This window comes from Rhinopithecus roxellana, chromosome 4 (genome assembly GCF_007565055.1).
Source record: "Rhinopithecus roxellana isolate Shanxi Qingling chromosome 4, ASM756505v1, whole genome shotgun sequence".
Taxonomy (NCBI): Eukaryota; Metazoa; Chordata; class Mammalia; order Primates; family Cercopithecidae; genus Rhinopithecus; species Rhinopithecus roxellana.
In genome coordinates, this window is record NC_044552.1 from 30,502,327 (window position 1) to 30,517,493 (window position 15,167).

The window sequence follows — 15,167 nt, forward strand, 5'->3', positions numbered from 1 at the left end:
TGCCTAAGGATACAATATGTGCAAGGATGTTCATCTCAGTATTTGTCATAGCCAAAAAAAAAAAAAAAAAAGGAAGCAACTTAAATGTCCTTGAAATAGGAAATACCTAAAATATCAACTATCCATCCTATGGGCAGCTAGCTGAATTACTGAGTGAAAGAAAACCAAGTTACAGAAAAAACATACATAGAGTATGATCATATGATCCCATTTTTTTTGGTTAAAAAAACATAAAAGAGAGGTTTATGTGTACATAGAAAAAGGTCTGGACAATCATCCAACAAACCGTTGATAGTGTTTTCAGGAAGGAGGTGGCTTTCACTTCTTACTCTGTATGTCCACATTGCTTGGATTTAACAATTTATTTTGCAACTTTAAAAAATACCAACAGGAGAATTCAGAAACTACAGGTTGGAGCCTGAAGATGTAGAATTTTACCATATAAGAAGGTGGGCAAGATGGCCACGGAGCATGAACAGCATGAGCAAATATAGAGAGGACTGACAGAACTCTGCTTTGGCTGAAAGCAGCAATGGGCAAGAACAGAAAGGCAGAGGACCTTAGCTGGTCCCTGGCTGCTGAAGGGGGAATGGCAGGTAGACAAGGGCCAGATGAAAAAAATCACCTTGAATGTCAGGATTAATAAGTTTTTACTTTATACTGTTATAGCAGTAAGACGTTATTAAAGGTTTTTGAGCAGGATCCCTTCCTTGTCCTATTTTGTAAAGATCACTTTGAGCTTTTTCCAAAGAGGCAATGGAATGAATAGAGCTAAAGAACTGGCAAGGTGAGACGGGCACACCAGGCTCCAAACGAGGTTCTTCCAGTTACTAGCTGTGTGGCTTTGGTCAAGGCTTTAATCTGTAAATTCTGGCGTTTCCTCCTGCTAATATTGAAAGGGAGAAAGTTAAATAATACCTTCATGATTTGGGTTGCTAAGATTAAACTAAATGAGATGACATACAGCGGGGCATGGCGCGAGCAGGCTGTTACCACATCACTCTTTGATAGTGGGGAAAATGTGCTTCTTCCTGTATTTTATTGGAATTTGTTTCTACAACTGTACTACTTATCACGTAATGTTTACATGTCTGTCTCTTTCATTATACCATAAGCTCCTAAAGGCAGGGCTGTGTGTGTTTTATCTACCGCTATATCCTCAGAATTCATATCCTATGTGCCTGGCTTGCGGACTCATTACACGCTGAATGAATGAATGAATGAATGAATGAATGAATGAATGAGTGGACTGGAGGAAGGAGGACAATCAGGCAGCTGTTGCTGAGACCTCAGCACAAGACCGCGGGCAGCTTGGACGCGGGCGATGGCGGTCCCCTCTCAACTCTCTGGGGGCCGTCTCGGCCGCTGCTCCACGCCCCTCCACGTGGAGGCCGGCCTCCCGGAGGAACGCGCCAGGAACGGAGACCCGTGGTGAGGCCCGGGCTCCGTGTCTCCTCTGCCAGCCCCAGAGGCCCGAACCCCCTCACCTGGTCTCCAAGTAAACGTTGGGTGGCTGCCAGGAATCTGGGGGAATTGCCGCCATAGCGAAGCCGGCGGCGGAATGCTTCTCTAGCAATTGCTACTTCCGGCGTCGATTAGCTGGGGACTCGCCGCTGCTGCACACTTCCGGTCCCCGCCGTTCAACCCTTTCGATACCAGGATTTGGGTGGCCAGGACAAGGAAGAGGACGGTCCCTTTTTCCAATGCCGGGAAGCTGAGGTGGGAGGCGAGAAGAAGCTGGGCACGAGAACAGAGAAAAATGCAAACTTCATTCGCGGTGGTTTCCAAGTGGCGCCACTCTGGGCGATCTGATTGGTTCGTTTAGGCATGGAAGGCGGGAACAACCAGAAAAGCTAGGCTCTGGTTGGCGTTATGTCCTAACATTAAATTCGAAGAATTTCTTAGTCTCACAATTGGGCGGGGACGGGAAGGGGAGGCAGAGAATGAAAGGGAACAGTTTAGAGATGCCAGTAAAGAATTTTTGTAAGGTGCTGTACGATGTACACAGTGCTTGCACTTTCTTATCTACTCCACAAAACAATTCTGTAAGTAGATAGTATTATTCCCATTTTTCAGATCTGAAAACAGACTCGGCAGTTAAATACTTGTTTTTCCATAGGCATAAAGCAAATCTGAGCCTGCAGAATCCAAAGACAAGGAGTCTGAGGAGAAGAGAGAGGGAAGGGGCAGGAAGAAAATGGGAGATAAAGAAAGGAAGAGACAGGAGAAAGCAGGACAAAGGGATCAGAGCAAGAACAAGGCTTAACATCATTGGTTGGGATAGATGGTACCTGAAAGTTGTTAGGAGGGTTTGCGCAGGGCCCGAGGAAGAGAAGCAAATTAGAGGAGCTATAATGTTTGCAGGGAAGACAAGAGTGAAATAGAGTAACTAAACTTAAGTTGTAAATGCTTTGCACACCACTTAATAATGATGGTTGAATGTTTACTATGTGCCAGGCATCAAGCTAAGCATTTTATTGCGTGTTTTCATGCTTAATCTTCAAAACCCCACAAGGTAGATATTACTATTCCCATTTTGCTTTGAGGAAGCTGAGCCTTACAGATTAAATAACTTGCTTAAAGTACTACAGCTGGTGGACTTGTGCTCTTAACGACAGTTCAACTGTAGTGTCCCTAATTGTCAACAAGGAATAAGGATGTACAAGGTTGTAAAGATAAACTAGACAGCCCCTGGAGAGAGGAGCTGGGCATCCTTCATCTTTGTGCTCTTCTGGCACAGTACTGAGCACAGGGTGCTCAGCTTTTGTTGAATGAATAATGAACGGAACACTACATTTTAAACTGATAAATGCTAAAGTATAATTTTTACACCTCCTGCAATCTGAAGTTCATGCCCACCCTGTGGCCCTTGAGCTGGATGAAAAAGTCTTAATCCTTGGTCTGTTTAGTCTGTTGTTAATTTGAGTTGCCCTTCTCTGGACTTTTTGTAGTTCCTTACTGTATATCCTGGGAGGCATGTGCCATTCCCAGGCTCCAATGTCTGAATATTGAAAAGCCACCCCCAAGATCATGATCACTTTCTTCCTAAATCTTTTACTGCAGCTCCTACCAGTCACTGCAGCTCCTACCAGTCACTTGGCACTGAGGAGACAGAGATGAGTCTCACACATACAGTGCCCTGCCCTAAAGAAACTCACATTCTAGGAGAGATAGGCAAATAAATATGTAGCTATAGGAGCGTGGAATGAGGACTGTAATAAGAAGCACACAGTAGGTTGGGTGCAGTGGCTCACACCTGTAATCCGGCACTTTGGGAGGCCAAGGCGGGCAGATCATCTGAGGTCAGGAGTTCAAGACCACCCTGACCAACATGGTGAAACCCTGTCTCTACTAAAAATACAAAATAGGCTGGGCATGGTGGTGCATGCCTGTAATCCCTGCTACTTGGGAGGCTGAGGCAGGAGAATCACTTGAACATGGGAGGTGGAGGCTGCAGTGAGCAGAGATTTTGCCATTGCATTCCACCCTGGACAACAAGAGTGAAACTCCATCTCAAAAAAAAAAAGAAAAAGAAACACACAGTTTTCCCTGAGCTCTGGTTACTCCAGAGTAGGTTTGGACAGTCAAAAATTTCCCATGGAGTGATAGCCTGGGTTGAGATCAAGAAAATAAATTGGAGTTAGCCAGAAGCCATGAGGGGTCAAATCAAATCAAGAAATAAAATGTCTCCAATTACGCAGAAGCCCCCCTACCAATCATTACCCATTCCTTCCTCCCAAAGGGTAAACCACCTCTGCCTTCTAATATCATAGATTGGTTTTCCCTGTTTTTGAATTTTATATAAATAGAGTTATAAAGTACATATTTTTTTTGTGCCTGGCTTCCTTAACAATATGTTTGTGAGATGTATTCATGTTGTATGTATTGGCCATTTTTCATTTTTCCTTGCTGTGTAGTATTCTGTTGTACAAACGTACCACAATGTATAATGGTGCTGTGATGGATATTTTGTGTATGTATCTTAGTGCACTTGTGCATGAATTTTTGGGAGTATATACCTAGAAGCAGAATTGCTGGGTCATAGGTAACATGTATAATTTAGTAGTTAACACTAGACTGTTCCAAAGTGACTGTAGCAATTTTTTTTTTTTTTTTTTTGAGACACAGTCTCACTCTGTCACCAGGCTGGAGTGCAGTGGCACGATCTCGGCTCACTGCAACCTCCACCTCCCGGGTTCAAGCGATTCTCCTGCCTCAGCCTCCCAAGTAGCTGGGACTATAGGCACACGCCACCACATCCAGCTAATTTTTGTATTTTTACTAGAGACAGGGTTTCACCATGTTGGCCAGGATGGTCTCGATCTCTTGACCTTGTGATCTGCCCGCCTCGGCCTCCCAAAGTGCTGGGATTACAGGCATAAGCCACCACGCCCGGCCAGTGGCTGTAGCAATTTATGTATGCACCAGCAGCCTGTGAGAATTGCTGTTGCTCTGCTTCTGAGCCAACTCTTAGTATTGCCAGTCTTTTTCATTAAAGAATCCTGAAGCCTCTATAACAATATCTCAGTAGTAATTTCACTAACAACTAATGACTAATGAAGTTGAATTATTTTTCCATATGTGTGCCATTTAAATATCCTTTTTGTGATATCTTTTTGTATTCAAATCTTCTACCTATTTTTCTATTTGGCTGTGTTTTCTTATTTGTAAAGTTCCTTACATATCCTGGACAGAATATAACACTGGAAAGTTTCTAATTTTAATGTTGTCCAACATATGCATTTTCTCTCTTGCAGAACATCTCAGTGTTGGACAGACATTATTGCACATCTCAATATTGTGGCTTTATAATTCTGTTTTGTTTTGTTTTGTTTTGTTTTGAGACAGAGTCTCACTCTGTCGCCCAGGCTGGAGCGCGATCTCCACTGACTGCAAGCTCCGCCTCCCAGGTTCAAGCCATTCTCCTGCCTCAGCCTCCTGTGTAGCTGCAACTACAGGCGCCTGCCACTGCGACTGGCTAATTTTTGTATATTTAGTAGAGACGGGGTTTCACCGTGTTAGCCAGGATGGTGTCGATCTCCTGACCTCGTGATCCATCCGTCTCGGCTTCCCAAAGTGCTGGGATTACAGGCGTGAGCCACGGCGCCCGGCCTTGTTTTTATCATACAGATCTGCAATGCATCTAGAACTTATTCTGGTGTATGGTATGAGGTAGGAATCAAGTTTCATTTTTTTCTGTATGGATATACAATTGACCCATCACCATTGATTGAAAGCATTATCCTTTCCTCACTCCTCTGTTTCACCTCTTTGTCATAAATCAAGTGTCCATATACGTGTTTTCTGGTTTTGGTCTCTCTATTCTGTTTCATTGGTTTCATACATTTACATCACTGTCACACTACCTTTGTAGCTATAGCATTAGTCTGAACCCGGTAGTATTTTGTTTGCAGGTTTCTTGTAGAAAGCAGTTAAGAGCTTTGGCACTACACACAGGGCAGAATAAGGAGTCTGGGTTCAAATGCTAATCCTTCCACTCCTTATCTGTAAAATCTTGAGCAAGTTAACCTCTCCATAAACTTCAGTTTTGTTTGTATGAGGATGTTATGGGGCTATTTATGCCATAGAGTTGAAGTGGCTCCATGAATTGAAAGTGCTTAGTATAGTCTGTCACACTGTTAAAGAAAACTAAATATGGCCTGAGAAGGGCTCTGTCCTTCTATATTTGAGTCCTTGTGGATGAACTGTAACCTAGCTTTATAGTCAGACAAATTTGAAAACCTAACTTAATAGTATATACCTGTAACAATAGCTGAATGTGGGCCAATCCCAGCGGCCATACTTCAACAACTGATAGACTGCTGAATGTTCAAACTGCGTTCAAATAAGGCAAACACTGAGCTTTAACCAATCTCGCTGTTTCTGTACCTCACTTCTGATTGCTGTACCTTATTTTACCTTTTTGTCTGTAAATTTGTTCTGATCATGAGTCACCCCTGGAGTCTCTGTGAATCTGCTGTGATTCTGGGAGTTGCCCGATTTGCGAATCATTCCTTGCTCAATTAAACTCCTTTAAACTTAATTTGGCCGAAATTTTTCTTTTATCAGATGGTGTCAGGAGTGGGATCCAAAGTGGAGCTTCTAGCGACTGCCAGGAGCACTGAGTGAACATGCAAGGTACCTGCAGGGCCCACTTGTGTCCATTGATCTCTCACAGCACCTGGGGATCACAGGTAAGCTTCCTCTCGGATCTCTCTTTCCTTTCCCTTTTTTATCTTTTCTATTACTCAGGGCAACCAGCTTGCCCAGAGACCACGTGTTGAAACCCCTAGTCAGAGACTGGATTAAAGATGATGGGGCCCATCTGAAGGCAAATATAAACCTTGCCGGTTTGATATTGGGTGCTAAGCAGAGTGGCTGATGTCTATGTTTTATCACATGTATTTTGCTCTGGTCAGAAAAAAAAATTTTTTTTCCTTTATGATGCAGCTTGGCCCCCAGTGTGATGGTGTGGCAAGTTGGGTCACTGGGGCCACTGAGGGAAAGGGAACCAAGAAGCCTGGCATGCCGGCAAAAGGATAAGAATTTCTTACCAGATTTTTGGCTTCTCTCTCTCTGTGCAAATGGTTGAATGAATGGTAAAAATCACTGTTTATTTACCTGTCTCTTCTGTAAGGTTTTGATTAACGTGAAAAAAATTCTGAGGCTAGTCTTAAACTGATGTATTTGTGCTATGAATTTGTTTTTATGGGTCAAGGGGTACCTTAGGATAAAACATGGGCTTAGGACCCCATAAGCTCGCTGGTCAATAACAAACTTTCCAGCAGGTCCCTGAAACAAACAAGCAAAAAAACTGGATGGGGTCTTCATCTTGTTTTATGTCCTTGGGAGCTTGACCTTGTAACCACATGGCAGTACTTTCTCTTGGTCTCCACTTTCCAGGGAACAGGAATTTTATGATTAATCATAGTTAGCTCTAAAAATTAAAGCCTCTGCAAGCTCAAAATTAACTACTCTAGACTCCTTCTGGGAAGGGCAGTAGAGACTGCTCTGTGCTGTGGCTCACTGGCCTTTCACACTGGCAGTTCCAGTTTCATTCCCTGCTTAGGAAGTAAGTTCTTTCTGGTTTAATATCTGTATAACCTTGTCTAGTCTTTTCTCCTCCACAGACTATCTTAAATTTTCCTTCCTTGAGCACCTAGGAGGTTACCTTTGGTAAAGTTCAAAAGCCAGAAATAGCCATTTGGCCTGAGTAAAATCAGTAATAAGAAATTTTAAAAGGACTTTATTAAAGAGTGCTATGGTTAAAAGTCAGGTTAACTAAAAGTGGATATTCAGGCTCTAATGGCCTGGAATCCATGGGAAAAACAGGAGGCACCAGAAACTCTTTTCCTGGCCCTGTTCTTTCAAGCCACTAACCAATTAAGAAACTTAAAAACTGGCAAATGAAAAATCTTACAACTACTATAGTAATCTTCTGTCTGTCTGTCTAATTACATATGTGTTGTGTGTAATGCTTATATAAAAGAGCTCTAATTAATTGGCTTAAACAAAAAGAAGCACTTAAATATTTTGAAAGCAAAATAAAAACTGTAATGCCTTTTAGTTCATGTAACTTTAGTAATCTTTGGGAAATAAAAACAGCTTTAAATATTATTGATAAAATAAAGACATTTTGTCTAAATTATGCAAGTCAGATATTAGCTTTGCTATATGCTTTAAGGTCATAAACTGCTTTGACTTTTGAAAATTGTTCGACTTATTTTGGAGACGTTAAATTCTAAATAAGGCCTGGGGATATATGGAATTAGCCATGCCCCCTAGCTATACAAAGAGTATAAAGAAAACAGGTTTTATGTAAGAAAGGATGTTGTATGGTAAATTCTTGTCCTAAAGTAAAATGACTAGTTGTTTAAAAAGAGGGATGTTTAGGGCAAGTCAGAAAGTCTAAACATATCATACATAGTCTGTGTAACTTGTGAAAGAATTTATGAAAAGGAATTTATGCCAGAAATGTTGTACAATTTTAAGGTGATTAGGCCTTCTAAATGCTTCATAAAATGTCACCATGACTCTTAACTGTACAGCCTGCCTGCTTCACAGCTAGGTAAGACCTGGGACACCTGGAGTTAGATGCTGGAAAGAGTCGGACCTTTTTCTGCATTTCTGTCTGGGTCCTGGGCTCCACACCGAGTACATAATTAAAATCCCTTACTTACCAAGGTTTTCGCCAAAAGTAAAAGTTGCTAAGAGTTAACATTGTAATATGTAATTGAGACTACTGAAAAAATAGGTTTACATGCAAGGTGTATAAGGAGAATGAAATGTGTTTTTTGTAAGAGATTATAAGAAAATATAGGAATGTAAATTTTTGCCTAGGTTGGAGGGTTAAAGGATTGTTTTAAATTAAATAAAGCTAAAGGTTTGAACAATTGTGGGAGGTTTATAAAAATTAATTATAGGCCGGGCGCGGTGGCTCAAGCCTGTAATCCCAGCACTTTGGGAGGCCGAGACTGGCAGATCACAAGGTCAGGAGATCAAGACCATCCTGGCTAACACAGTGAAACCCAGTCTCTACTAAAAAATACAAAAAACTAGCCGGGCGAGGTGGCGGGCACCTGTAGTCCCAGCTAACGTAGTCCCAGCTACTCGGGAGGCTGAGGCAGGAGAATGGCGTAAACCCGGGAGGTGGAGCTTGCAGTGAGCTGAGATCCAGCCACTGCACTCCAGCCTGGGCGACAGAGCGAGACTCCGTCTCAAAAAAAAAAAAAAAAAAAAAATTAATTATAGAGGCCAGGCTCGGTGGCTTATGCCTGTGATCCCAGCACTTTGGGAGGCCGAGGTGGGTGGATCACCTGAGGTCAGGAGTTCGAGACCAGCCTGGCTAACATGGTGAAATGCCGTTTCTACTAAAAATACAAAAAATTAGCCAGGTGTGGTGTTGCACACCTGTAATCCCAGCTACTGGGGAGGCTGAGGCAGGAGAATCACTTGAACCCAGGAAGCGGAGGTTGCAACGAGCCAAGATTGCACTCCAGCTTGGGCAACAAGAGCAAAACTCCATCTCAAAAAAAAAAAAAAAAAAATTAATTATAAGGATTCTATGTGTGAACATATTGGCTAAAGTTAAAATGGCACTATTCAGTTTTTTTTCCCATAAATTGGACATTGGAATAAAAGCACAAGAGAGTTTTCTTAGAAGATTGTTCTGCTCTGAGAAAAAAAATAGTAAAGGATTATAAAAGGTTTATAAAAATCTTACCTTATGGTCAAACTAATTAAAACTGAATAGATTTATAAAATGTTATTGAAAACTAGCTTTAACATTAAAAATACACTAATGGAAACATAAAATTTGGTTTTCTCTTTTAGAAAGGATTTTTATTTAATATTAAAAGATAATGAAAGGTTTTTGTTTACCTTTTAAGTAAACTACAAAAAAAAAAGGTGGGGGAAGGAAAGAAAAGAGACAGTCAGTTGGCCTCATGCTATCCTCATTGGATCTTGTTTGGAAAGCTAAGTCTCCTTCCTATCAAAATACTGTTTTTTCCTTTAAAATTTTTTAGGTTATCATTTTGGCTAAATGAATGACTTACGGTAACCTAAGATTCTTTTTTTTTTTTTTTTTTTTTTTGAGATGGAGTCTCGCTCTGTTGCCCAGGCTGGAGTGCAGTGGCGCAATCTTGGCTCACTGCAAGCTCTGCCTCCCGGGTTCACACCAGTCTCCTGCCTCAGCCTCCTGAGTAGCTGGGACTACAGGCGCCCACCACCATGCCCTGCTAATTTTTTTGTATTTTTAGGAGAGACGGGGTTTCACCGTGTTAGCCAGGATGGTCTTGATCTCCTGACCTCGTGATCCGCCCGCCTGGGCCTCCCAAAGTGCTGGGATTACAGGCGTGAGCCACCACGCCTGGCCGGTAACCTAAGATTCTATTTTGTAATATCCAGTGTTTTAAACCTTTGGTATTTAACAAACCTTTCAAAATCAAGCTCTAGATTATCGTGCTAAATTAGCCAATACTAAAATTGTTTAAATATACAATTTGAATGAACTCCATGGTCTAAGTCAAATTGCCTATGATAACCCATTACTTATCAGTGCTATACACCTAAATTGGAGAAACAACTGGTATTCAAGAGAACATAAGTCCAGTGTTAAGCATGGACTTATGAAGAACCAGGACAGCCACCTTGTCCTTCTTGAGTCTTTAAAGCTTTTGTTATTAAAGGTTCTGGAAAAGATAAAATAATCCAAATTTAATATATTGATGTGGTGACTTATACATTACATTGCAGAAATAGTTTAAATCCAGTGTTTGGTTCCATATTCCTGGAAAGACAATCAAAGCTTCAGATGCATTTGGCTACCTGATGGGCCATTTAAACATTTATAAAGGGATTTCATTCAATTGTCATTTTCAATGCATGTTTTCTGGTTGTATAAAAGCTTTCCCATGCAACAGGGCTGATGTAGATTATAGTGTATTTTCACTAGGCAAAGAAAACTTTTTATGATTCACTGAAGACAATCCCTTCACAATCTAGAACCTGCAGATTGGATCGTCTGAGAACACCAGAGAAAGAGAAAGACTGTCCTTGCCATCCACACTACAGCAAAACTTTGGAGCTTTAAACCTTGGGTTCATAATCTCACAACTGAGAAGGGTCCCTCCACACTCCTGGAACTGTACACCCATCGGAACCCTTAAGGTAAAACTATCCAGAAAAGTTTCTCCCCAGAAGATGGCATCCTTGATGTGAAGAGCTTTTCCAAGATCATAGATCAAAACTTCTACTATCACAAGACTCTTATCTTTGAATATTTTTTCCTTGTTTATGCCTCTATAAACAATATAAATTAAAAGGGGGTATATTATATGCACTTATAGGGTATACTTTTATTTGTGAAGGATTTTGCAACCAGCCTTAAACATGAATAACCTTATACTTCAATAGATAAAAGATGAAGGCCCAATGTAGGTAACAAACTTTAATGGTACATATATTGCCTCATAATCAGTCAAAACTCCTCTTAACCCACATCATGAATTAAAGAGAACATTGACAAGAGGCCTTCACTCTTCTAGAAAGACATCATTTGTTAGGTCCTTTTCCATGGTTTAGAATAAAAGAGGCAATAATTTGAAATGTCTCCCTCATAATAGGCTCTACAGCAAATTCTACTTGAAAGGCTATCATTCTACAACAGATTTTAAATTCTCCTGTGAAAGTTATACTAAATAATAGAATTGGCTAAACAGAGAAGTACCTGTGCAGCTGCTGACACTTGTGGCCTATGGAGAAAACAAATGTAAATTATAAACAATTCTGGCCAGGCACGATGGCTCATGCCCGTAACCTCAGCACTTTGGGAGGCAGAGGTGGGTGGATCCCCTGAGGTCAGGAGTTCAAGACCAGTCTGGCCAACATGGCAAAACCCTGTCTCTACTAAAAATACAAAAATTAGCCTGGCGTGGTGGCAGGTGCCTGTAATCTCAGCTACTCAAGAGGCTGAGGTAGAAGAATCACTTGAACCCAGGAGGCGGAGGTTGCAGTGAGCTGAGATCGCACTGCTGCATTCCAGCCTTGGTGACAGAGCAAGACTCCGTCTCAAAAAGTAAATACAATAAAAATAAATATTCAGTTGTAGGGGATTAGTGAAAAGACCACTTAGTCAAGGAAGTAGACTCTTCATCTAGCTCATTCTTTTATCTATTTAATTTTAGGTGGTTTGGCTTATGGGGACCCTGTGTAAGGAGCATACTCCAAACTCTTGCTATTATCCGCCCGATAATCATAATAATAGTCTCCCTGGTGCACTGTATTCTCTCAAAGTTTTTAAATGCTTCCATGCAGCCATCTGTAGAATGTCAAATGGTCTCTCTTCAACTGGAATAATGAAAACTGAAAGAAATGTGTGACCATGAGGGCACAGTAACCTATGAATGACATGCTGAGATCGGAAACCCAAAATGGTGGTAACTGAGAGTGGCGCTAAGGCCCTAAGTTCTGGTCACACTGTCACCTAAGTAAGAACCTGGCTGAAAGTGGGAATTTTTTTTTTTTTTTTTTTTTTTTTGAGACGGAGCCTCGCTCTGTGGCCCAGGCTGGAGTGCAGTGGCCGGATCTCAGCTCACTGCAAGCTCCGCCTTCCAGGTTCACGCCATTCGCCTGCCTCAGCCTCCCTAGTAGCTGGGACTACAGGCGCCCGCCACCTCGCCTGGCTAGTTTTTTGTATTTTTTAGTAGAGACGGGGTTTCACCGTTTTAGCCAGGATGGTCTCGATCTCCTGACCTCGTGATCTGCCCGTCTCGGCCTCCCAAAGTGCTGGGATTATAGGCTTGAGCCACCGCCCCCAGCCACGAAAGTTTTTTTTGAACAATATTATGGGAGGCCATTATTTTGGACTCAGCTCATGCACTAGTCCCCAACAAACCAAACCAAACTAAAATGGAGTCACTCATGCTAAATGTGACATAATCAAACTAAGGCTTTAAAAAAAAACACATGAATGCTAAAACAGACCAGGTTTTGTTTTTCTCCTGTAAACAGGATGTTCCAGCATAAGGAGGTATCCTCTACTCAGTCCTTATTCGCTCCCTGCAAAACCCACTGTTCTACTGTTTCCTAGTGAGCTTCAAAACCATATAGGTACACTTATGACAGTGATAACATCAATGACTAAGGTTTTGGTCAATCTCTCAAAATTGAGAAAATGACCAAAACAGGGGAATTGTTAAGGCAAACTAAATATGGCCTGAGAAGGGCTCTGTCCTTCTATATTTCAGTCCTTGTGGATGAACTGTAATGTAGCTTAATAGTCCAAACAAAATTGAAAACCTAACCTAATAGCATACACCTGTAATAATAACTGAGTGGTGGCCAATCCCAGTGGCCATACTTCAACCACTCACAGCCTGCTGAATGTTCAAACTGCGTTCAAAGAAGGCAAACACTGGGCTGTGACCAACCTGTTTCTGTACCCTACTTCCGATTCCTGTACCTCCCTTTGCCTTTTTTTGTCTATAAATTTGTTCTCACCATGAGGCACCCTGGTAGTCTGTGAATCTGCTGCGATTCTGGGGGTTGCCTGATTCGCGAATCTTTCATTGCTCAAGTAAACTCCTTTAAACTTAATTTGGCTGAAGTTTTTATCAACAGAGGAAGCTCTCAGTAATGAGTGGGCTGAGTTGTAAATTGGAGGGATTTGTTTGTCTTTCTCAAGAGTAAGAGCTTCCGGAAGGAAGGGGCTGCTCTTCATTTATGTTTCCCTTCCACTCCCATCCCTTAATGCCTAACACACTGCCTGGCACATAGTACGGGACTCAATAAATGCTCGTTCAGTGGATCAGTTCAGCTATGAAGTCTGTGTGTCAGTCCAGGTAAATAAGGGAGACAAGGATTTAGGACTAGGGCGAAAAGAGCTGGAGCGGGAGAGGGACGCCAGGGGGAGCAAGAACCTGCACTCTTCAGATATCGCGAGAGCTCCCGCGCTCGCCACGACGGTGAGTGTTCCGTTTTGGGCGGAAGCGCTGGACCAGAGGAGAAACTACTGTAGGGGACAAGGCCTCGCTGATGGAGTGGGGGTTGCTTCCGGGTCGCGCTCCGGGAAACAGGAAGTTGTCCATCCTCCTTGCCCGGCGGCAGCTGTCCGCGAGGCGGGAGGAGCCCGAGGGGGCGCGAGCCCCGCATGTGAGTGACTGGGGCCCGAGGCTGGGTGGGGGGAGGCCGCCCTGTGACAGCCTCGCCGCCGTGCCCGTCTCTGACATCCTCGCGCAGCCGCTCCTCGCCGCTGCTACCATCCTCTATCCTAGCGCTGATCCCTTTTCTGAGCCTCTCCGGTTTTGTAGACTGGCAGCTCCCCCGGGGTCGACTCCCTTAAGACATCTGTCACTTTCCTTGACTCCGCCGGGGAGAGCAAAACGAGGTCGACCTTGCTTGAACTTGCTTCTCAGGCATCACAGCAGTGTCCAAAACTTGAGCGTTGCTAATGAAGTCCAGATTTCTGACCTTTTGACGGAATTTTTAAGAAATTAAGATTAGATTCCCCACCCCCTTCTGAAAGATGTTTTTCTAATAATTGTTAGGGGGCAATAATTTTTTTTTTTTTCTTCAAGCGTGTACTTGGTATGTGATAAACCTGGCATCTTGGATTTCAGAAAGAAATATGACTTGGTTTATGGACACAAGTAAAATACTTGTTTGTAATCACCTCTTAGTAGAAGGAAATTTGCCTGCGTCGTGTTTTGTAGTATTTTATGACTGTTAACTGTGCAGGCCACACTTTTTCTAGTCTTAGAGCCCTCATAGCCATAGTATTCGCAAATGTTTCTTTTAAAGTATTTAGTCATCAATCCCTTTATAACAGAGACTACTTCCAGATACTTAGTATTCTGGCTTTTCTGATTGCTCATTTGGTAGTTCCTGTGGTGGAATCTTCTATAGACGTCTCTCCCTTAACAAATATGTTTATTTGAATTTGAGTTGTCAAAATTTCCCTCTAGGGAACAACGTGCCTTTAAAATAAAAACTAATAAATTCAATTCTGCTACATTGAAGTTTTGACTAAAGGTTCACATAGCCCAACTTGCATACCAGAAAGAGGTCCTGTTTCTCTGTCAGACCTTTTCTGCTTTGGACTGAAGCATTTTTCAAGACCTGCTTTGAATACCTGTTCCTCGGCAGCTACTCCACACACCAAAAACAATGTCTAAATGCTAGATTCCTAACCTGCTAACGTTAAACCCGCATCACATTGATGCTACCTTTGCCTTTTTTTTTTTTTTTTGAGACGGAGTCTCGCACTGTCGCCCAGGCTGGAGTGCAGGGGCGCGACCTCGGCTCACTGCAAGCTCCGCCTCCCCGGTTCACCCCATTCTCCTGCCTCAGCCTCCCGACCTCTGCATTTTTAAAAAAGAATGAAAGAATAAAACGTGAATAAACCATGAGCCATGAGTTACATTTAGTTCAGAATGATAACTATAAATTTGTTCAACATTGATCTGATTCGACATCTGAGGTGAATTCCCATGTCCTTAGTTTTTTGTGTTTTCTCCATTTATCTCTGCTTTCAAGAAACTATTTAGGGTGGGAAGTAGACAGGAAAATAGATGTAATACAAAGCCCTAGAGGTTCATAGGACAAAACTGAGGTCAGTGTCTTAAAGAGTTCACTTACTGGACAAAGCACTGGAGATTAGGCTTTTT

The 15,167-nt window shown here is 42.3% G+C and overlaps 2 protein-coding genes and 1 long non-coding RNA gene across 6 annotated transcripts in view; 2 read left to right on the forward strand and 1 right to left on the reverse strand.

Moving 5' to 3' along the window:
• Positions 1-1,801, reverse strand: part of PPIL1 (peptidylprolyl isomerase like 1) — a 21,300-nt gene extending 19,499 nt beyond the window's left edge. The window contains exon 1 of the mRNA XM_010389697.2: positions 1,488-1,801. Coding sequence (XP_010387999.1) covers positions 1,488-1,543 — 56 coding nt within the window. The 5' untranslated portion in view covers positions 1,544-1,801. The remainder of the gene's footprint in view (positions 1-1,487) is intronic.
• Positions 1,616-10,824, forward strand: LOC115896968. The gene is made up of 3 exons (XR_004056922.1): positions 1,616-1,719; positions 6,070-6,194; positions 10,507-10,824. It is a non-coding gene; the product is annotated as an uncharacterized LOC115896968 (long non-coding RNA).
• Positions 10,825-13,460: 2,636 nt separating this feature from the next.
• C4H6orf89 (chromosome 4 C6orf89 homolog) overlaps positions 13,461-15,167 on the forward strand; it is a 35,646-nt gene continuing 33,939 nt past the window's right edge. For 2 of the 4 annotated variants that reach the window (XM_010389700.2, XM_010389699.2), the window contains exon 1: positions 13,490-13,653. Coding sequence is in view for 1 of the 4 variants with exons in the window: in XM_010389703.2 (XP_010388005.1) it covers positions 13,652-13,653 (2 nt within the window). In the remaining 3 variants the exon portion in view is untranslated. Of the gene's footprint in view, positions 13,654-15,167 lie in introns of all 4 variants that reach the window. The other 2 variants (XM_010389698.2, XM_010389703.2) reach the window with 2 other exon arrangements.